At 51.4% G+C, this 21,702-nt stretch overlaps 1 protein-coding gene and 1 long non-coding RNA gene across 10 annotated transcripts in view; one reads left to right on the top strand and one right to left on the bottom strand.

The window, feature by feature from the left end:
- LOC309634297 overlaps window positions 1–12,084 on the top strand; it is a 139,710-nt gene extending 127,626 nt beyond the window's left edge. Inside the window, exon 3 of the long non-coding RNA XR_014247946.1 lies at window positions 11,742–12,084. This is a non-coding gene — a long non-coding RNA (uncharacterized lncRNA). The remainder of the gene's footprint in view (window positions 1–11,741) is intronic.
- The window catches only part of SHB (SH2 domain containing adaptor protein B), a 133,452-nt gene that overhangs the window by 37,828 nt on the left and 73,922 nt on the right, over window positions 1–21,702 (bottom strand). For 8 of the 9 annotated variants that reach the window (XM_082404032.1, XM_082404034.1, XM_082404031.1 and 5 more), the window contains exon 3: window positions 9,211–9,426. The exons of the other annotated variant lie outside the window; for it this stretch is intronic. In XM_082404032.1, coding sequence (XP_082260158.1) covers window positions 9,211–9,426 — 216 coding nt within the window. The remainder of the gene's footprint in view (window positions 1–9,210; window positions 9,427–21,702) is intronic. 9 annotated transcript variants of the gene reach the window in all.

Consider the following 21,702-nt stretch of genomic DNA (forward strand, 5'->3'; position numbering starts at 1 on the left):
TCCTCTGTTGCTTCAACTTTGTAAACATATGTTCTGCCTCATCTCGCCTGCTCCTCATAGTAAGACAAGTATTAGAGTTCCCATTTTACAGCTGGAGAAACTAAGGCCCAGAGAGGTGAAGCCCCCTTCTCCCCTGCAGTTCAAGAGCAGCCCTCACTCTCCCCTCTGCCCGGTTAGTGAAGGCTGTGCCTCTAGGTAGGTTGTAAGGCGATGGGCAGCCTAACAAATGTTTTGGTTTGCTTTTCCAGGATCACCTATGACAGGCCTCTGTGTCCTCCTTGCAGACACACGCAGGCCCCAGGGCACCAAGCTGCCACGTCTCGTGGGCAGTGCCTGAGAACAGAGGTTCTCATTATGAGAGGGGGCAGTGGTGACTCCCCGAGAAGCAGGGCATGGGGAAGCCCGCTTGGGCTCCAGGAATCCCATCTGGTTTCCAGGAATGCTGTCCATGCATGTACACCCAAGCCTGGACTGGGGAAGGAGGGCCTGGCATGAGGGGGCATGCCTTCGTCCTCCTATTCTGCACCCCAGAAAGGAAGCATGGACACCGCTGCCTGGCGCAAAGACCCTGCCCCAAGGGCTGCTGCTTGGCCGCAGGAAAAGTAGGGACAAATCCTGATGAAAATGATGAAATGACCCAAACGCAGAGGACTTTACAGCTGCTGAAGCAAGCCACCTCCACCATCATAACTCGTTTTATAAATGAGGAACAAGAGCTGCAAAAGAGACCGAGCTGCCCCATGTCAACAGCTAGATTTGAACTTGGACTTGAACCCACGTCTTCTGAATCCCAGGGGCCTCTAACAAGTTCAGCACAAATCCTGTCTACAGTGCAACAGGTTCTCAAAAACAACAATAGTAACGATAATGATACCAAAAGCCAGCCTCCACTGAGCACTGACTGTGCCCCTGACTCCTGGCACCAATTACCACCTGGTTTTATAGATGAGGAAACAGGCAATTTGCCCCAGGTCATCCTGCTAGCAAGGTGCAGCACAGGGCTTTAAATCCAGACCCTCCAGCTCTCCTAGTTCTGAGCTGGGCTCAGTGTCAGATGGAGAATGCCCCCTCAGGTCTGATGTAGTGTGTCTCCTGACACTTTAACCTGCAGACACCCACAGACACTTAGAATCCATCCTAGGGCCTGGGAAAGGGACTTCCCCCATCCACAAGCCTCAGAGGACCTGCAGGGAGCAGGCTGGGCATTTGTGGAAATGAGTCTCCCCTTCCAGGAGTCCCAAAGCCCCAGCCTAGCTGCTTATATGTTTCTGCTGCTGCCCCTCCACAGGTGGTGGTGGGGGAAGGGAGGAATGACAGGAGGGGACAAGCAGGTGCATGGCTCTCAAGGGGTTGCTTGCCACCTACTGGCACACCAGTCTCCTCACTCACAACATGGCATCCGGATGCACGGGCCAATCCTCAAACACCCAGGGACACACTCTTGGCCTTGAGTTCAGACCAGGGGCTGCAACCACAGCAGACAACAGCCCTCTTCATGCAGGTCCCTCACCCTCATCTGGAGAGAAGACAGGTATACAGCACAAAAGAATGATGTGAAAACGTATCATCTCTGTGTGAGCAGGCTGCATGATACCTATGTATTCTGTGTCCTGAAGAGAACTTGGGGTTGGCTTTCCTGAGACCTGATTTATTCAATAATTTAACAAATATCTGTGTGTTCGTTATGTGCCAGGCACTGATCTACGTGGGGACCCAGGTGTGAACAAGGCCAGCAGAGTCTCTGACCTCACAGAGCTTAAAAATCTCTATCCACACAAAGATCTCTGACCTGCCAAGCAGAAGAGCAAAGATATTCTACTAAACCTTTGGGTTTCTTCCACACAGGAGACAAACGCACTTGAAGAAAAAACATTCCTATCAATATAATTAGCAGGCAAACCAAAGCTATGAAACACCAGTGTTTTTCTTTTTCTTTTTTTTTTTCTAGGTTACTAAATGAATTCATTCATATGTCAAACAGAAAAAACAACTGGAAAAACCTGTCCCTCAGCCAAAGGAAGTGAGTGATCCCAGTTCTCTGTTTAAAGCCCCCTTCTCCCTGCAGACCTGCTGTTCACACGTGTTAAACATTAATTACAACTGTTACTCATTACATAGCAAACAGCTCCGAGTACAAACACAATTGTTAATTTCCTCCCAGGCCCAAGGCATTCTGGGAACCTGAGCAGGGGGCAGGAAGCACTGCAGGAGCCCCAGTGGGGCCAATGGTAAGGAGAAGGTGGCATGTGCTGGGTGTGCCAGGTGATGGTGGCAGGTCTAAGATTCCCCGTGGAAACTTCTGCAGAGTCCGAGCCTGTTTATTCTGAGTACACAAGGATGAGTCATGGGCTTGGTGGGAACAGTGAGCCTGGAGCAGGGTCTGATGGACTCAATGTCAGCACTACCACCTTCAGAGCATTTGCGTTTCACGGTGACAGTGACAAGTCACGAGCTCAGCACGAAGTGGGCACAACTGCTTCTGCCTCCAGAACAGCCCAAGCCACCTCGCCCCAGCACAGCTAAAGGGAATGTTCAGACCTGCCCTTTACGCACTCTCGATGTCAGCACAGCAGTGGAGAGAGAGCCTGAGCTGAGTTCATTAGCTGTGTGACTGTTGGCAAGCTGCTCACCCTCTCTGAGCCTGAGTAGTGTCATCTGTGTGATGACAATGAAACCACACCCACCTTGCAGAACTTCATAGGGTTAACCTGTGCCAGCCTCCTAACTGGTGCTCACTAGCTGTTAATTGCCTGCCCCTCCTCCATCATCCCCTTACCTTCATAGGATTATTTTAAATTAGCCAACTGAACTGGCTCAGAGATGACTCACAGTTGTTTAGGAAACAGACATACCTGAGACCTTACTTTCCCCTTTCTCTGCCCTTTGAGCCTCACTTGATGAGCTGGGAAAATGTCAAAACTCAAGAGGGTGCCTGCCTAAGGGGTGACCAACACAGCATTAGCACCTCCCATGCTGACAGTAACAAGTATGTATCTGGCGGTTCCAGAATAAACCAATGCACATCCATACGGGATGTGGTAGGAGCACAGAGGGGACCCAGCCCAACCTGGGATGAGGGTGGGGAAGGGACTGGTCACGTCAGGGGAGGCTTCCTGGAGGAGGTGGCACGGACACCACCCGAGCAGAGCTGTGACACCCCCTCCCTAACTCCTCCCTGACCCCAGCACCTAAAACATAGTATGTACTGAGTATACTTTAGGTTCTCAAAGTGGGGTCCCCAGATCAGCAGCATCAGCAACACGTGGGACCTTGTTGGAAATGCAAATTCTCATGCCTCATCCCTGGAACCTACTGAATCAGGAACTCTAGGGGTGGGACCCTGTAATGTTTGATACTTCTTCCAGGTGATTCTGCTGCACGCTCTGGGCAAACCAACCAATCAACAAACATGTTACAGCCAGAATGGGGAGGGAGGGCTGTGGGGGAGAAAGGCAGTAGAGACCCTCTCACACCTGGGGACCAGTGGCCCAATCCTCGGGAGGGACTGAATAAAGGATGGAAGAACCGGGTGGTTCATGGTGAGAACTATTGCTGGAATTGAGATGGAGTATTTCCTACAGAAGTGTTGCTTTCCACACTATCCATGCCTCTCGCTGCCAGGAATAACTGGGAATGAACTTCATAAATGGGCCCTTTGTGCCCCCTAAGTACCTCTTTATGCAGTATTGTTTTAATATATAAAATTAAATTTGATTTAATACAGCAAGCCTTCCCTGAGTGCCAACTACCATTCTCTCACGTGTGACCCTTTAGAGGGTACGAAGTCTTTTCATCCAATTTTTTCCCTTGATCAACACAGAGATCCAGTGTGATAAGGATTGTGACTATCCCCGTTTTACAGATGGGAAAACTAAAGCTCAGGAGACTGAACAGCCCGAGGTCCCACAGCTGGTGAGTGGTGGAGCTGGCATGTGAACTTGGGATTGTCTGACTCCTGCTACTGTTCCAATGGCTCCCGACACCAAGACACTGTGTTGAGCTTTCCAGGGCAGAGAAACTGGCCAAGGAGCTAGTGCGGAAGCCAGACAAGTACCCAAAATAAATATGTTCAGCATTGAGTCACATGTCTGTCTTCTATTTTTCGCTGGGAGGCAGGCCTGTCGCTGGCCGAACCCAGGACATTGCCTGAAAAGTAGCTTCGAGGTAGACAAATCTCCAGACGATGAATCGAAAATGAAATGGCTTTTGTTTCTCCTGCCACCTGGCACCCTGAGCAGGCACTCTGATCACTCGCTTCACAGAAGCAACTGCAAATCATTAAGGACGTAGTTTTTAACTTGACCCACTGAATTAAAAGGAAACGCTGATGCGTCCTCCGTGTACGGCATGACTGCTATGAGGTCTCCAGCAGTTCCCGTCCCTTCCCTGGGCCTGTTTCCCTAGCTGGACAAGGGGCAGTGGGATGCCATGGTGTGGGGACCCCTTCCTGTGCTGAGGGATGGCAAAGAGGACCAACCCGTGGGATGGCTCTGGTCACCCCATGCAGGCATGAACCTCCAGAACTTGGGCTCCCACAGAATCCTCAGCTGGAACTGTTCCAAGTGGGAACATACGCTCTAGGCACGTATCCTACCAGCTGCAGACGCAGGGAGAAATTGGTGCAAGGGCGATGAAAGGCATGTGACATTTCCTGTGGGTTCTGGGAGGGCGAGGGCTCCAGCCACATTATATGCAGCATCTTGGATGGTGTCAGAGAGCCCAGACATTGACAGGGTAAGGGCTTGGGCTCTGGAGTGGGACTTCCCAGGTTCAAATCCCGGCTCTGCAGCTGACTAGCTATAGGCTCCTGGGCAATCATTTCTTCTCTTTGGACCTCGGTTTCCTTATCTGTAAAAGGAGGAAACTAAGGTCCCAGGGGGTGGTTGTGAGGATTAAATGAGATAATGCACGCACAAGTGTTCTGTAAATACCAGCACTTCCCCAACGCAGTGCCCTTTAAGCCCCACCAGGGCCCTCTGTAGTGGACACATTTCCCAGGTGAGGGAATAGAGGCCCCGGGACAGGTTCAGTCCCTGTCCTTCCAATGGCCCCTCAGAGATCTGAAGACTCCAAATCCATGTCTGCTTTGCCAGGTTATCCACCCAGCTCCTCGGCCCCCTGCCTGTGTGGCCACCTCCTGGGCAGGCTTCCTTTGTCCATCCCACAATTCGTGCCACAAAGCCCAGGGGCTGGTCAGACAAGCTGCGCCACCCCCAAGACAGCGTGGAATCACCCAGGCTGCTTCTCCTGCCCCACGCTGGGCAGGGAGCTGCAACGAGGGGGCTGGACCTGCCGGATGTAAAGACTCCAGGGGCGGTGAGTGGAGAACTCACCCCCTGGAGAACTGAGCGGGTGGAGAACTGCGTCCAGCCAGCTCTGAAGGCAGGTGTTTCTGCTGGGTGGCAAGGGGGCTGTCAGCCTGATGCAAGCCACCGCACCGCTCTGTTCGCTGCAGCTGGTGGTAAAACTGACTGGGCATCTGTCCTGGGGCTGGGATCAACTCAGGCCATGTGTGTGGCTTGGGACTCCGGTGTTGGATGGGTGCGGGCAAGGGTTCTGGCTGAGGCCACCACCAGCTTCCTGGAGGGAGGGCAGGCAAGGGAAGCCCAGGGCTCCTGGGGAGCTTGTGGTGTCTCTCATTCACCTGGCCACAGAATTCTGAGAAAAGGGAAGACTATCATTCCCAAGAAGCTAGGACCACCTCACACCCTGCAAGAGCTGTTTTCGCGACAACCGGGAAGGGATAATCAAGCCTTCCCGAAAGGCTGCGCTGGCCGAGAAGGCCTACTTCTGCGGAGAATGCCAAAGAATCCCTTTGAGAACAGTCTCGTTTCACGAATGCAGTGCAGGACAGCACTTTGAAAGGCAGAAAGCACTTTTGCTTCGTAGACTGAATCACAGAGATAGTTCAGAGGTCTTCCCTTCTCCCGGCCTTTGACCAGCATGCTGGGATCCTGAAGGAATGAAGCTTGAGAAGCAGCCCTGGAGAGAGCTGCAGGCCAACCTCCCACTGCAGGGCAAAGCCCTCCCAACACCAATCCCGCCTCATTCAAGCTTCCGCTGGCAAATCTCGGTGAGAGGAAGCTCATTATACACTTTCAGGTGTACCTGAAATTCTTACCACTCCCTGTGACCGTACATCCCTATGACTCCTTCTTGGCGGGCCTACCTCTGCCCTTTGGGGGTCCCCACACCACACACCTTTGGAAATCTGAAAACACTGACCAGGTTCCCTCATGCAAGCTAAACAGGCAGAATCAGAATACATGGGATGCAGGGACTTCCCTGGTAGTCCAGTGGTTAAGACTCTGTGCTTCCACTGCAGAGGGCACGCGTTCGATCCGTGGTTGGGGAACTAAGATCCCGCATGCTGCGCGGTGCGGCAAAAAAACAAACAAACAAAAAACAAGGGATGGAAAGAGGTGCTAACGATATTGCCCAGTGGATTCTACCCCGGCTACAGATCCTGCACCCCAGCCTCTTGGGGCCCATCACAGAGCTCCCGAGGGCCCAGAGAAACTGTGTGGGGCACTTCAAACAGATATTGTGATAAGGAGGACGGGGCCCAGCCCAGCACTGCCTTGCTCCCTGACACCACCAATGATGTGCTAAAGCACATGCCACACACACTACTGATTCAGGTGGGAACATTATCCTTTGTTTCTGAGCAGCCATCCTTCCGGGTTTACAGATGGGACCACGGCAGCACTTTAGCAACCTAATCAAGCTGTTTCAACTTGTCCTTATTACCTGAGAGGTGGTCCATCCACCTCATTCCACCTGCACTTTGGGGCTAGGAGACAGAAGGGTGCTCCTTGGCTGCAATGCCACACCTGACAGGCTCTGTCCACAGATGTGGGGAGGGATCTGGTCAAGACTAAATAAAGGCTGGTGCTCACAGAATCCCTCCAGCCCAAGTGAAACAGCTTCCTTCTATGCCCCAGAAATTAGAACCGAGCCAAAAGCTTCTTGGGGAAAAGCTCAATCGGTATCCACCCCAGAGCAAGACACACAATTGATGAGGTAAGTGACTTGATGAGACACAGGTGGGGACATGAGTCTGAGTCTACTTTCTATCAGCAGCCTAAGAAGTTGACCTATAATGACACTTGTGATAGCAACTCAGCAACATATAACCAAGTCCACAGTGGATACCTGTGGCTCAGAGACTTATCTGGAGACAGTTCTATCTAAGACCTTGTGATCCTTTGTGAAAAACTAAATGTATGGTAGTTTTAAAACCAGCTCTGGGCAGAAGTGGGCAAGTTCTGGCCTGAGAGGCTTCTGAAGAGATGATGTCCTGTAGGGTAAGGGCTTTTCACTTTAACATGCCAGCGAATCACCTGGGGGTCTTTTAAAACAGATAGACTCTGCAGGTCTGGGGTGGGGCCTGAGACCTTGCATTTCTCACCAGTTTCCAGGTGATGTGATGCTGCTGGTCCAGGGACCACATTTTGAGCAGCAAAGCACCAGACTAGACTAGAGCATCTAAGGTGACATGACCTGCAAGGTGGTCAGCCCAGGAGAGGGTGAGATGCCACACCGCCTGGAATGTCATCTCTTGCCATGGGCCCTTGGTGTCTAGGACAGTTGTCACATGAGCCCTTTGGCCCTTTAATCAAACTGGTGTTTGTGAAGAGCCACCTCTGGGACATCATCGGCTCCGTTCTAGTTCCTCCCACACCCAGGAGGAGCACAGCCTTGTCAGCCATGCCAGGGGACAGGCCTTGGTTTCCCTTGTGCCGAGGGCAGAGGAGGCTGTGAAATGCACAGGAGAGACCTGAGGTGACCAAGGCCCTCAGCCACATGACTACTCTCGGCTCTGGCTCTTGGCTGGCGCTCACAGCCTGGCAGGCGGGCCCAGCACCTACAGCATTGAGTCTATATGGTGAGGGAAGTGCCCCACCAGAGTCATGTGCAGGAAGCTCAACAGGCTCAGAGAAGCAGCAAGGAAGCCTGTGGGACATGTGGCTGAGTACCAGGAGGGCTCACAGGGATGGTGAAGGAGGCACAGGACTTGTCCAGATAGGACACAGCAGGGAAGGGCACTTAGACAGAAGGCATGGGATTGCACAGTGTGCCACATCCAGGGAACCGTGAGCAGTCTGTGCTAGAACAGTCAGAACTTCGAGCAAGGGAATCAAGATGAGTGGAGGGCAGAGGCCTCACTTTGGGGGGCTAGGAAGGGAGGAAGGGTCTAGTTGTGCATGAAAATGGGAGATTCAAGGCAAAATGAACCTTAAATAAAAATAAAAACTCTCCCTTTCTGACCTTCAATGTGGTAAGAATTAAATTAGTCACTCAATGTCTCTTTGTTTATATGCCTAAACTCTTAGAAGCATAAAAATGTTTTTGCATCTGACTTTTCCCCTCTTAACATTAAACATAAGCATTTCCCTAGGTTGTTATAAACTTTGTGTCAACATCACTTTGTAGTGGCTGCACAATATTCCATTTAACCGACCCCCATTGCTGGACATTCAGGTCATTCTCCATCTCTCATGATCATCATGCCTTTTCTGTGCTTTAGATCATAACCTCAGCCTGGATCCTAAGGACTGGGGTTAGGATCAAAGGGTGTGTACATAGCTTAGGACAGGTGACACATGTGGCAGACTGCTTTCCAGACGGCTGTGGGAGAGGAGGGGCACCTGAGTCATTCAAGGGGCTCTAGGACAGGGGTGGGGTCAGCTCCTGAGGTCAGGATGTGGCCACGGCCTGTGCTCTGTGGATGGGCTCGTGCTGAAGCTGAGACAGGAAACGCAGCAGCCCTGGATGCATGCAGGCCTGTAGCAGCTGTATGACAGGATGGAGCCACTGGGCTCCACAAGGCCCAATAGGAGCCACTCTGCAGATTGATCTTCTTCTAGCTTCTAAGATTTCCTTCTGAAATCTGAAATCTTGGCTTCAGTGAACTACAGCACTACCAACAGGACCAAGACAGGGTCAGACAATGAGATCATCTGGGCTGTCTCTGGGGATGCGGGGAGGGACTGGAACGGAGACCCTGGAGGCCAGACCCAGGAGTTCCCCTAGGCCTGGCCTAAGGGACTTCCTCCAGGACCCTCCTCCTCCTTGAAGGGCCCAGCTGTACTAGAAACCCTGTGGTTTACCTGAGCAGGCAGGGACCCGTGCACTTACTCCCTTTACAAAGGTGAGTGCCATGCGGGTCAGCGGCCGCCTCTGAGCAGGGCCACTGTGGCTCCTTACCTGCCAGAGCTGGGATGGTGACCCGGTTCCACTCCCATGGCTGGTCGTACTCATCGGCGGGCCTGTCGTCATCCTGGGGCAGCTTGCTCTCCCGCAGTCGGGGGCTGACCGTGCTCTCTGAGTCCGAGTCCATGCTTGGGCCCTCGGGTTCGTAAGGGGTATCGTATAATTGGATGCTTTTGTGCTGGGACCGGACGCTTTCCTGTCTCTGAAATTCTGCAGTCAAAAAGGAAGGAAGCAGAGATGTAAAGCATGCACAGCATGTGCTTCCTCACCTGGGACCCACCAGGTGACACCAAAGGAATTCAGAGCTGCCAGCCAGGGAGGTGGAGGCTGCATTTAACTTCTGCCCCACCCCTCGAGGGCGGGGTCTCTGCTCTCCCTGCTCAAGGCTTCCTCACAGAGATCTCAGGCTCTGGACCAAACAGAACGAGAAGCCTCCCTGCCACCGCCTGCAGTCTTCAAGGGCACGGCCCAGAAGTGAGCGTGATGTTCTGGGCATGTTCTGACACCAGCCCGGGACAGGCAGAGCTCTGAGCCCCGTCGCTTACAGAGGCGGGGGTGGTCTTCCCACTAGGGCAACTCCCTGGTCTCTGGACTTGTCACTCCCTAGCTATAAAACGAGAAGATTGGGCCAAACGACCCTCAAGTTTCCACCCAGCTCACATATTCATTTTAAAGACCTAAGAAGCCAAGAACCACCCCCAGGGGACACAGGGTCACTGATTTTTCCCCTACAAAGCCCCAGGAGTGACCCTTTTCCTGCATTTCTACCTCCCCCAGGGCCTGCCTATCTTCTAACACACTGAATACAGCCAAGAAACTTGAGAGCAGATGTCCAGTTTCACTTCTGAATAAGGAAGGAAAGCTCTTAATCTTCTGGAGAGGATGCCAAGGCCTGGCTCCAGTGTGGGCTGCGGGGCGACCGCCCATCTAGATGAGGCCCCAGACAGGGCATGTTCCTTTCAGCTGCTGCTTATTCCTGAGAGGCCAGCAGTGGCTGAATGATGGATTCCAGGATGCTACGATCAGGTGCTTCCTCCTCACACAGGGGCACTTTTCTTGCTTTGATCATAAACACCCACTGTGTGCAGGGCCCACGTGAGGACAGGGGGAAAGGAGGGGGTTCGCTGTTGAGGCTGCTCTCGGCAAGCCCACTGTTTCCAGAAGAGATACAATGGGCACCTAAATCACCATAATACTCTGCAGCAAAGGGGCTCCTGCAGGGCCTGGGAGGGATGAGGCAGGAGGAGAGATGACATTTGAACCGACAGCTCTGACAAGTGGAAACAGGAGAGGGACAGGATTCCCTGTGGTAGGACCAGGGCAAGCCAAGGCAGTGCAGCTGGAGAGAATGCGCTCACTGCCCACTTTCTTGTTTTATTTGTAAAATGTATATAACATTTGCCATTATACCATATTTAAGTGCACAAGTCAGTGGCATTAAGTATATGCACACTGTTGTGCAACCATCACCACCCTCCATCTCACGAACTTTATCTTCATCCTAAACTGAAACTGTCCCCCACTAACTCCCCATTTCCCCTCCCCCAGCCCCTGGCAACCACCCTTCCACTTTCTGTCTCTATGAATTTGACTACCTAGGTACCTCATATAAGTGGAATCATATGGTATTTGGCCTTCTGTGACAGTCTTATTTCACTTAGCATAATGTTTTTAAGGTTCTTCCATGTTATAGCGTGTGTCAGAAGTTTATTTCTTTTTAAGGCTGAATAATATTCCACTGTGTGTCTATTCACTGTCTACTTTTGCTGGAGCACCAGGTGCAAGGAGGTGGGAGAGGGGCGGTGGGGCTTGATAAAAAAGCACTGAGGGTGGTGAGAGTGAGCTATTTAAGTGGAATCTCGAGGCAGTCTCCAAATCAGAGTTCCAGTGCCATAAAGATATAGTAGAAACCCACAGGAGTCATGTGCCTTGAAGAGCAGTTGACAAAACACATGAATGACGTCAGCCTTTCTGAGAAAGAGCATTCTTTTAGACTGGGCTTCATGATGCAAGGCCAGCTCATAGGGTCGACAAAAAATCCACCTCTGTGCACAGGCCCTGATACAACAGAAACTAATTAATGCTGGGTAGTGACCTTTAGTGTTGACATTAAATAGCGCTGTGGTAGTATCTCCCAAACTTCACTGAGTTACATACCGACTTCATGATTTTGCTGTTTTCAAGTACCACCTGGCTTATTATTTACCATTGTTATTGATGTAGCCTCATGTTTCAGAGTAAATAAATTCACTTAAAAAGGAAACTTTTAATCACCATCCCATAAGCGATTATCCTTACCAAAACCAGATGATAAACATAAAAAGAATGAACAAGAACAAAACCAGCTAGGTGGGTACTACTGCCGGGAGGCAAGCCCAAGGCTCACTTTCTCTCTGCTGAAAAGGAAGACAGGCAAGTACTGGAGAGCTGGTGGGGGCAGGCGGGAGGTCTAAGCAGCAAACCAAGATACTCTCTTTGGCAAATAAGAACAACCTTCTCTTTTTAGAAAGAAAGTAAATGAAAAGGGAAAAACCGGGCTTCCCTGGTGGCGCAGTGGTTGAGAATCTGCCTGCCAATGCAGAGGACGCGGGTTCGAGCCCTGGTCTGGGAAGATCCCACATGCCGCGGAGCAACTCGGCCCGTGAGCCACAACTACTGAGCCTGCACATTTGGAGCCTGTGCGCGGCAACGGGAGGCCGCGATAGTGAGAGGCCCGTGCACCGCGATGAAGAGTGGCCCCCGCTTGCCACAACTAGAGAAAGCCCTCGCACAGAAACGAAGACCCAACACAGCCATACATACATACACACATACATAAATAAAAAGAATGTAAGCAGACAAGAATATCATTAAAAAAAAAAAAAGAAAGGGAAAAACCTCACTATGTGGTTCTCAGGCTGCCTAAAATCATGTCTCCTCTGAGAAGATGTCCCTTACTTTGGCAAAACACGGCTTTATTGGGTCCCATGAGTAAACTGGAATGATTTATTAGTTTTGAGGATGACGCTTTCCTTTTTGTGGGGGAGTAAGAGGAGAAGAGAAGAGCTATACAAGGCAGGACTTGGTCATTTTAAGGCGAAGACCAACTGTAAAGTACTGGAGACAACTCTGTAAATTACGAAATCTACCAAAGTGCTTTCTTTGTGGGGTCATCATCATCCGCATCACTGCCGCCCCTGGTTCTAAGGAGTGCAGTCTAGCTTCCTGTCTTTGGAGAATTCCAAGGGATGGGGACATTGGGAATGCAGCTGACAGGCACTGGCATAGGAAAACCACCTTCCACTTCATCCTCTTTCACAAGCAGGACCAGCAACCACTGACATGTACTCTACAGTTTACAAAGCATTTTGCATGCAAATCATCATTTAATCCTGGGCCACAAAGCAACTTATGGATGCACTTCTGTGGGCCCCCAATAATCATGAACATCCTTGCTTTCTCTCTCTCTCTCTCTCTCTCTCTCTCTCACAGAGCCCAGCTGCAAACAGATATTCCATAAATGTGGGTGGGATAAATGAATGACAACTGACAGCCAGAAACCCCTCTTTACCCCCAAATTCCAATATATGAAAGTCCCTGACTTCAGTGATAAGGTACCTGGAACAATATGAAAAATGCATATAGTCCAGTATTACACAATATTCAGAAGAGATGGATATTCTACATAAACACTAGCTTAAAAGGAAAACATGTGCAGGGAACAGATTAGCTATTAAATCAGAGGGACTTGGGCATACACCTCTCAGACAGGATTTATTGTTCCAAAAGCATCTGCACCTTACCAAAGCTGGGTTAGTAATGGCATGCAGTTAGGGCAGGGGATGTTATGATGGTAATCATTAAAACAAGCTTCCCTCCTACTACATGGTGAATTCAAATTTTCATTAAGGCCTCAACAATAGGGAGCAGTTAAGTAAATTACGGCATGCTAACTGGATGGAATATTAAACAGCCATTAAAATGATAAATCTGAAGATTATGTAGCTACATGGAATAGCGTGCATGAAATCATGCTAAGTTAAAAAGTGAAATACAAGACTGTTTATGTGTTGAGCAAACCGTATAATGTGGGCTTTCTAAACACGTCCTGGGCAATGTGAACGATGCCCCAGAGGAATTCTATTCCTTGCTTAGGAATTGCTGAACACCGTCATCACACACTTTGCCCATAATATCTAAACTCTGATGACAGCAATGTTGTAAGTACAGATACACATGAATAAAGGACAGAAAACCTGATACAGGAAGATAAACAGCTACTGTGTATAGAGGGAGGAATTATTGCATAATAATTTTTCAAAGTTGTTTTAAATAATGAATAAGTATGTTAGCAAAGAAAAAATATAGTTAAGAGAGGATCACATGAAAGTAAATACGATTTTAAGTTGGGCTTATAGGAGCTGTGTGTTTTGGAAGCAGCTGCCTTTGCCTGAGAAAACACCCATTTAAGGGAACATCTCCTCTCCCAGGAGATGTTTGCCAAGAGCCCCAGGAAGTCAAGGGCAGTTGCGCCAGGCCAGCTCACCAGACATCACTGTCCCCTGCCTAATGACCAGGCCCGTCCTCCTTATTACCCAAACCTATCTGGGACAGTCCAGAGACTGACCTAATAGGGGAGCTGGTAACTGTATGTTTTAAGTCACAAGTTATCTGGACATCACCATCTATAAATTCATGGAAAATGACCTTTAATATTGGGTGGCAGGCTGTGATTTTATGCCTCTTAGGCAGGGAGCAGGAACATTAAATTGACAGGGTAGGGATTTCTGTCGACTTCTGAAGTAGAAAGGTTTTCAAGTAGAACTATATATGGAGGGGAAAAAAAAAATAGAGCACTTTGTTTTAGAATCGGAGAATGTTAGAACTGGAAGGGGCCCTGGGCGTATTCACCAAGGGCACAGAGCCAGGAGGGTGAGGCTGGTGTGCTGACCAAGGGCTGTGGCCCTGAGAGGCAAGGAGAGCCGAGGGGATCATCTGAGTGAGGGGCCCAGGACAGAGCTTGGTGCAAACCAGGGGCCTCCTGAGTGGCTCTAAGTGTTTCGAGTTCACCAAGTCCATTGGGAACAAGCTACGCTTTGCTCTGGTGTTCACCAACTCCGTGCCTCCCCCTCACAGTTTTTTGTTTGTGTGTTTTTGTTTTGTTTATTTCCTTTGGCTGTCAGGAAGCTCAGGGTTAATTTTGATGCTTAACCTCAATAGCTAGGGTAGCTGAGGTATTAGGTAGAATCATTTTCACTTGCCCTTCCTTCTATGTGGATCTTGATATCTATTATAACAGCCTCATTATATACATTTCTTTTTATTATGCATAGCCTCAGGTCAGTATTCTGAAAGCAGGCGGACACACATCTAATGAAAAAGACTAGAAGAAAAAAAACCTCTTCTTTACCTCTTTACCTTCCTTTCAGGAACAGAGAAAGGAGGGCAGGGCTCGGCCTCACCTCTGGGAAACAGGCCGAGGAAATCAATGTACTCGCTGGCGCACCCAGCCTTCTCTGTCCTCATACCCCGCTAGGCATCTACTGAATGCCCAGCACGAGAGCAGACGGAGATGAAGCAGACACAGTCCTGGTCTTCAGGGAGCCCTCGGGGAAAGAGGGCCAGAGCCCCCAACACAGACAGAGGAGGCTTAGGATCCTCAACAGGGAGCAGACGTGACCCTACAACTCAGTTGGGGGAAATCTGGGAGGGCCTTAAAGAATTTAGACATGAGGGCATGGCACGGTGGTGTGGCAGGGAAATTGGCTGTTTGATGAAGGAAGGACCGAAGCAGAGGCACAGGGGCTGGAAGCACGAGGTGTATGTGGGGAAGGTGGGCCGTCCAGGGGCCCCAGTGAGAGGGGAAGCCGAGGCAGCTGGAAGTGGTTCTGGACAGCCTTGAATGCCACAGGACAGCACCCCCAAGACTGTCTAAGGAGAGGTGCCGGGTGGAGAAGCCCCAGGCAGGGTGGAGCTGGGCGGGGTGAGGCTGGCACAGACATGCAGGAGCCTAGCTGGAAATGATAGATGCTGGCCTGCAGGCCCCTCACCTCTAATCTTCCCAGCTGGTTTGTCTGGGAATCCACACCAGATCCCAAATGACAGGGTGGCAGAGCTCAGTAGAGATGTGTGGCCAAGGAGGCCTCCAGTCCCAGGCCCTGCCATCCCCTGTCAGCCCAAGAAACCTCTACTCAGCCAGTGCTGGGCCTTCCTGGCTGTGCCCTCAGGCCTCCACGGGCTAGGGCTGCACCATTAGGACAATGCAGCACCACTGACTGGTGCTGCCCTGCACCCGCCACCTGGGAGGCAAAGCCCTGGGTCCAGGAAAGCGACAGGTTCAACAGCACGGTGTGGTGGCTGAAAACACTGATCCTGCCAGACCGCTGGGGCCCGAATCCTGGCCCCAGTGGGGGACCGAGAGCAAGTTGCCCCAGTTTCCTCATCTCTGGAGCGGGGACAACAGTGTCCGGGATGTTATGAGGATCACGTTCAGCGTTTAGAACGGCGCCTGGTGCACAGAAGGCACTCCGGGAATGTTGACTTTATTTCAGTTACTACTACTGGGGCATCCTTGGAATACCATTCCAGGACCCCTCCTCCTCTGAGATCACCCTTCATCCCCCAGAGCCACAGAAGGCCTGCTTACGAACTCTAACAGGCAACCCTGCGCTGGAAATGGCAGGGTTTCACCACCCATCTATGAACCTTCCATTTCTGGATCCACAACTTCTGATTTTAGCTGCTGCTTTAGCAATCTCTCGCCTCCACATGGGAGCTTTGCTCCAGATCAACTCTTGTGTGGAACACAAAACACACGGGGGAGGGCTCAGTGCCCAGGAGTCTAATGACTACATTTTACAGATGGGGAAACTGAGGCCTGGGGAAGGACGAGGCCCCAGGTCCTGTAACTCTTAGACCAGGGCTCTTCTTCCTACCTTTCCCAGATGCTTCCTCATGTCTCTTTTATCACACTGTCTTGTTTGTAATCTTCTGGAGGCAGGGGCATCTACTTCAGTCAGGCCTGAGGTGTTAAAAAGCACACCCCGCACCACAGCCCAAGTGAGGAGTTCCACAGGAGGGGCGGGCAGCTGTTCCTAATTAGACACAGCCGAAATCCAGCCAAGTTCCGGGCACCACATCAAAGGGAAGGCAGGGGACGCTCTCCTCATCTAAACTGTTAAAACATCTGCTGGAGAAAGACCCTCCTCCTAATGAATGCCTGAATTCAGGGGGCCCCCGGAGGCTGAGGTGGCAGCATGGGGCAGCAGGGGTCCTCGGGGCAGACCTCGCCGGGCAGCAAGGGTAGGGCAGCTTGGAGACGGGGCCTGGACACAAACCCAACACAACACAGGCAGAGGCCCCACCCCCTCCTCCATCTAGTCTGGTTTCCGGAGCTGTCTAGAAGCCACGAGACTGACTAATTGGAGTTCTCTTACCATCTCTCTTCCAGGCGTGCATAGAAACACCCCAGAAAAAGAGGGTGAGCTCTGTGGAGCAAGGGTGTGGAACAAGAACAATGGTCACGTCGGCAGGAGCAGTGCGGGCCTGTCACTGCCCGGTGGAACCTGCACCGCTTGCTCTTATACGCTCAGCCCAAGGGCGAGGGGAAGGCCCAGGTCTGAGTCAGGGAGCCCGGTCTGATCCCTGCCCTTGGACATCTGTACAGGACGGGGTCTCCCCTGGAGGGCCCTGTTCTGTGGTCCCTGCGGGAGACCACCCCACACCCCTGATGACACCGAATGTGCTCTGCTCACGATTTAAAAGGCCACATGGGCCTCTTCACAGAGCTCTCGGGAGCGGCCTGCAATTATGGCCAGGCCCTTCCACCCTGCCCATCACTCTGCACTCTTCCAGTGACTGCCTTCGCGTGCACAGGCCTCCAAGCGGCTGCAGGCCTGAGTTCTGTCGCCATCCCCTGCAGAGACTCACTGAGGCGAACTTGCCGCTCCAGGATCCCGGCTGCTCCCAGGCTCAAGGCAGTGCATCAACGAGTGTCCATTTAGAGCAGCAACTTTCTCAGGAGACAGCTCTCTGCTTCCATGTCAACGGAAGACCCACATTCACAGGCAATCGGGGAGCCTGCCTGCTTTTCTTTCTCAAACATCACTGAGCCCGTACTGGGTGCTAAGGTGGACCCCAGGCCAATGCTGAGCACTCACGTGGTGTGAGACAAGACTCCCCCCACCCCCAAAGGAGCCGTGGTTTAGCAGGAGAATCGGGACACCAGCATCCCTAAGTGCTGAGTGAATAACAGTTACGAGTTACTGAACACCTGCCTGTGCCCGGCACTGTCCTGGGTGTTGGCTGCATGTCATTCCTTGTCCCCGTGACACAGACAGGCAAGGGTGACTGGCAGCCTCAGAGCCTCCGCTGGGACCAACCCAGTTCTAAAGTGGTACAGATGGTGGCAGCTTGGAAGAGGCAGAAAGCAAAGGCAGTCCCAGGGATTTCGAAAAACCTTAGGGAGAAGGTGGCATTTCAGAGGATCTCAAGTCCTAATGCAAAGAGGCCCCTCAAGGGCCACAGAAGCCGAGGGACCTGCCTGGCATCACAGACAATGAATGGGGGGCCCAGGGTAGAATATACTCAAGGAAATAAGGAAGATTCAGACGGGTGAAGACAGGGCCCCAGGATAAAGGGCAACAGAGGCAGGATGAGCACGTGCCAAGTTGTGGACAGAGGAAAGCTTGAAGGATTGTGAGGTAAAACCAAAGACTGTGAGTTGTCCCAAGCCCGGGGCTACTGAGGAAGAGGAGATGGGGAGTGGCTAGAAAAGGAAACTGGGGCTGGGCTATGGAGGGCCATGAATGCCAGGAGGAGGGGTAGGAAACTGGAAAATGTGGGCCAGCAGTCTCAATCAGGTTTGCGCTTTCAGAAAAAAAGCTTTTACAGAAGCTGGCAGGAAACACCAGGGCGTGGTGATCAACTGTGATGACCTGAAGGTCCGACCCTCCAAACAATTAGGTCTCTACCCTTTCAAATAGTGGAGAGAGGATGCCCAGGGTTCCAGAAAGAAAAACACACTCCAGCGAACAAAAGTGGAAAAGAAAGCATTTCCACTGGGATACGAGACAGAGTCGGGGCGGCACCAGTACCCTCAGGTCAACCTCAAGAGGGGCGGGCATCCCCTGACCCCCGTGCTGCAGACAGAGGCCGGGGCCCAAGGGGGACTGCCAGGGGCCTCGGCAGACAGAGCCAGAGACGGTCCAGCCTTGTGTCTTCCAAGTATTGACGGACTGTACTTACAGAGAGGGCTAGCTAGCCACCCCTCTGGTGTGATCGTCCAGTCTGCTGGGCACGGTGAGGTCTCAGCTTCCAGAGAGGCCTTGGGCCGCAGTCTAATGTGATAAAGCCACGGGGGACAGGCTTTCTCGCCAGACCACCTCGGCTACACCCCTCACTGAGCGGCATCACCAGCCCTTTCTCACGGAACCTCCCAGAGCAAGCCTTGGAGGATCCAAGACCACACCCAAGCCCCCTCCTCACCTGCCTGGTATCAAATCTGCAGCTCAGATAGGCTGAGTGGTTCAGCCAAGGTCTAGGAGACTCAACTCTCAATAATACACTTTAAGAGTGCTGAGAGTGCCTACGGTGTACCAAGGTCTGTGCCAAGTGCAGTGCCTCCAAGTTCTCACTTAATTCTCACAACACCTCTATAAGGGGGTGCTGCTGGCATCACCACTTTAAAGACAGTCACACAGCAAGCCAGGGATGGAGGCAGCCTGGCTCCGAAGCCCATGCTCTTAAACATGCAGCTGTCTATAACGCCTTTCCAACACCAGTTGGTGCTCCTTCCGCTCCACCAGATCCAAAGTAACAGGAACATGTTCAGGTCAGCAGGAAATGCAAGCACTGAAAGAACCGACTTGGTCAGCTAACTTGGTCCTAGCTTCACCGTGCTGAGTGACGCCAGGCAGGTTACTTCCTCCCTCTGGTCATCAGTTTGCTCATTAGTCAAGGTAACTCAGGTCATCTTGGGCTTTATCTGATCAGGACCACACATAGGTACCTATAGGAATCGTTAGGCAGTCTGGGAGGAAAGCAAAGGATGGTATCAGGAGGAAGAGAGCTGCCCATCAAAGAGGTATTTAAGCACATTCTAGATCTTTAGAGGGGTGGCCAATGCATGCTGCTGGTCCCAGGCTGGCTGGCTCTAAGCAAGTGATTACAAACTGGCATTGGGTGCAGGGTGCCAGTCTTCCAGGGCAGAGCCAGGGCCCCCTTCCAGGCATGACCCTTCTCTCCATCTGTACCTAACAGCCCCCCTTGCCATGTGACAGGTTTGCAGTCAAACTGGTCAAACCCCACCCGTATCCATCTGGCGGAGGTAGCAGCCCTGGGGCTGGTCGCGGGGTCACTGCCTCATGCTGAGGGGTGCTGCTGGCGTTGTGCCGCGTGCCCAGCACAGCTGTCCGGCCGGAAGTGACTTGCTGAGATCTGGCAAGCTCTCTGCCCCAGGCTTCCTTGCTTTGGAACTGCTTCAAGAGAGGAACTAATCTCCTTGAGGACTTGTAGACAACCTCAGCCTTCTGGATGGTGATGACGAGGCTGCTGGCCTGGGACCAGCCTGGCCCTCCGCTCACTGGCTGTGTGACCCTGGTCAGCTGCCTGATCCACTGGGGCTAAGATTCCTTCCAGGTGAGGCGGGAGGGGGTGAAGCACATGGTCTCGGAGGCCCTTCTGGCTCCAGAGACCTCAGTCTGATTCTACAAAGAGTGGATGTTCACACAGGCTTCTTGTTCCAGTGCTGTAGCTCCAGCACACGAAGGAAGAGGGGACATACACAAGAGCACCCATCCTACAGTGTGCAGGGTCCCTGACTTTGGCATCCTAATCACCTTCCAGCAAACTCCTCCAAAATTCAACCCCAATATGCAATGAGAACCCTCTGCGAGGAGAAGCTCTATACCAACACAAAATTGTGTTTTCCTGCCTGTGATTAATTTTGTGGGTCAACTTGAATGGGCCACAGGGTTGCCCAGATACTTGGTCAAACATTATTCTGGATATTTCTGTGATGGTGTTTCTGAATGAGATTAACATTTAAATCCACAGACTGAGTAAAGCAGATTGCTCTCCCTAAAGTGGTGGGTCTTGTCCAATCAGTTGAAGGCCCAAATAGAACAAAAAGGTTGACCCTCCTCCAATAAAGAGAATTCTTCCTGCCTGACAGCATTTGTACTGGGACATCAACTTTTTTTCTGCCTTCAGACTCAAACTGAAACACTGGCTCTGTCTGGGTCTTGAGCCTCTTGGCTTTTGAACTAGAATTACACCATCAGATCTCCTCGTTCTCAGGCCTTCAAACTTGCACTGGAACTATACCATTGGCTCTCCTGGGTCTTTCTGACTCATCTTGGGACTTGCCAGCCTCCATAATCACACGAGCCAGTTTCTTATAATTAATGTCTCTTATTGGTTCTGTTTCTCTGGAGAACCCTAACTTACGCTTCTATGAAGAATCCTTCCTCACATGCTTACCATGCATGGTCTTAGGATGGGCTGCTTGTCTGCTTCCCTTCTCAAACAGTTCCTGAAAAGACTGTGTATCAACACAGAAAGCCAGGTCTATAAGAAAACCTCTTTATCACAATGCAGAGGGGACCTGCCACTTTTCCTGACCCTGAAGAACTAGGGATGCAGCCAAGCCTCAGCTCTCTTAGAGGAACCTGCAATTCCACCCTCAGGAGACTTCATGGTAGCAAAGCCACTGCAAGAGTGGGGATCTCAGTGGGGATCCCTACTTGGCCCAGGAGTGACCACCTGCCAAGAGCCAATCCAAACTTAACAAAAAAGACCAACAGCAAGACTCCCTCATTCCAGATAGAACTTTCTGGCCCACAAAAAGTCTGTGTGATTTGGTTTTTATAACCATCTGGTTATAGACAGATCCTAATGGTCAGAGCCAGCAACCCCATTTAACAGGGCAAACAGGAAACCCAGAATCAAAGGGACTTGCCAAAGTCAGAGTGAGAAATCCACACGATTCCTACTCTACCGGTCTTTCCGACTGTACTATTACATCTTGTATTTCTTGGTGTCGCCGCACAAAAAACCCAATGGAGTGTTTTTGTTTTGTCTGAAAGAAGGGTGGGGAAAGGGAAGGTGTGTGTGAGGTGCTATACACAAGAATTAGGAACCCGAAAGCTACCACTGTTCAGAACTGCTTTCAAGCGGTTCTTTCCTGTCAACAGCTATCACAGATTACACCATCCATACGACCATCTCAAGAATTTTTGGAAGGAAACATCTGGATAATGAATGTTTTTATGCTGGGAAACACAAGAACAGCCCCTCTTGGGGCCCTAAAAAGGTGTCCTGAAGAGACTCCATACTGTGTGAAAGGTGCCATCAATGCCTGGAACATGAGAGCAGAAGCGCCATGAGATGCTGAGTGGAGATGGCCTTCTCACCACTGGTGGCCTTTTCCAACCAGCTACCCTCTAGGAGCCCCAGAACCCCAAGTCCGAGTTTCTGTTTGGGTTGGGACCCCATGTATCGAACCCC

Source organism: Balaenoptera borealis (assembly GCF_965194805.1).
Source record: "Balaenoptera borealis genome assembly, chromosome: 8".
Classification (NCBI taxonomy): Eukaryota; Metazoa; Chordata; class Mammalia; order Artiodactyla; family Balaenopteridae; genus Balaenoptera; species Balaenoptera borealis.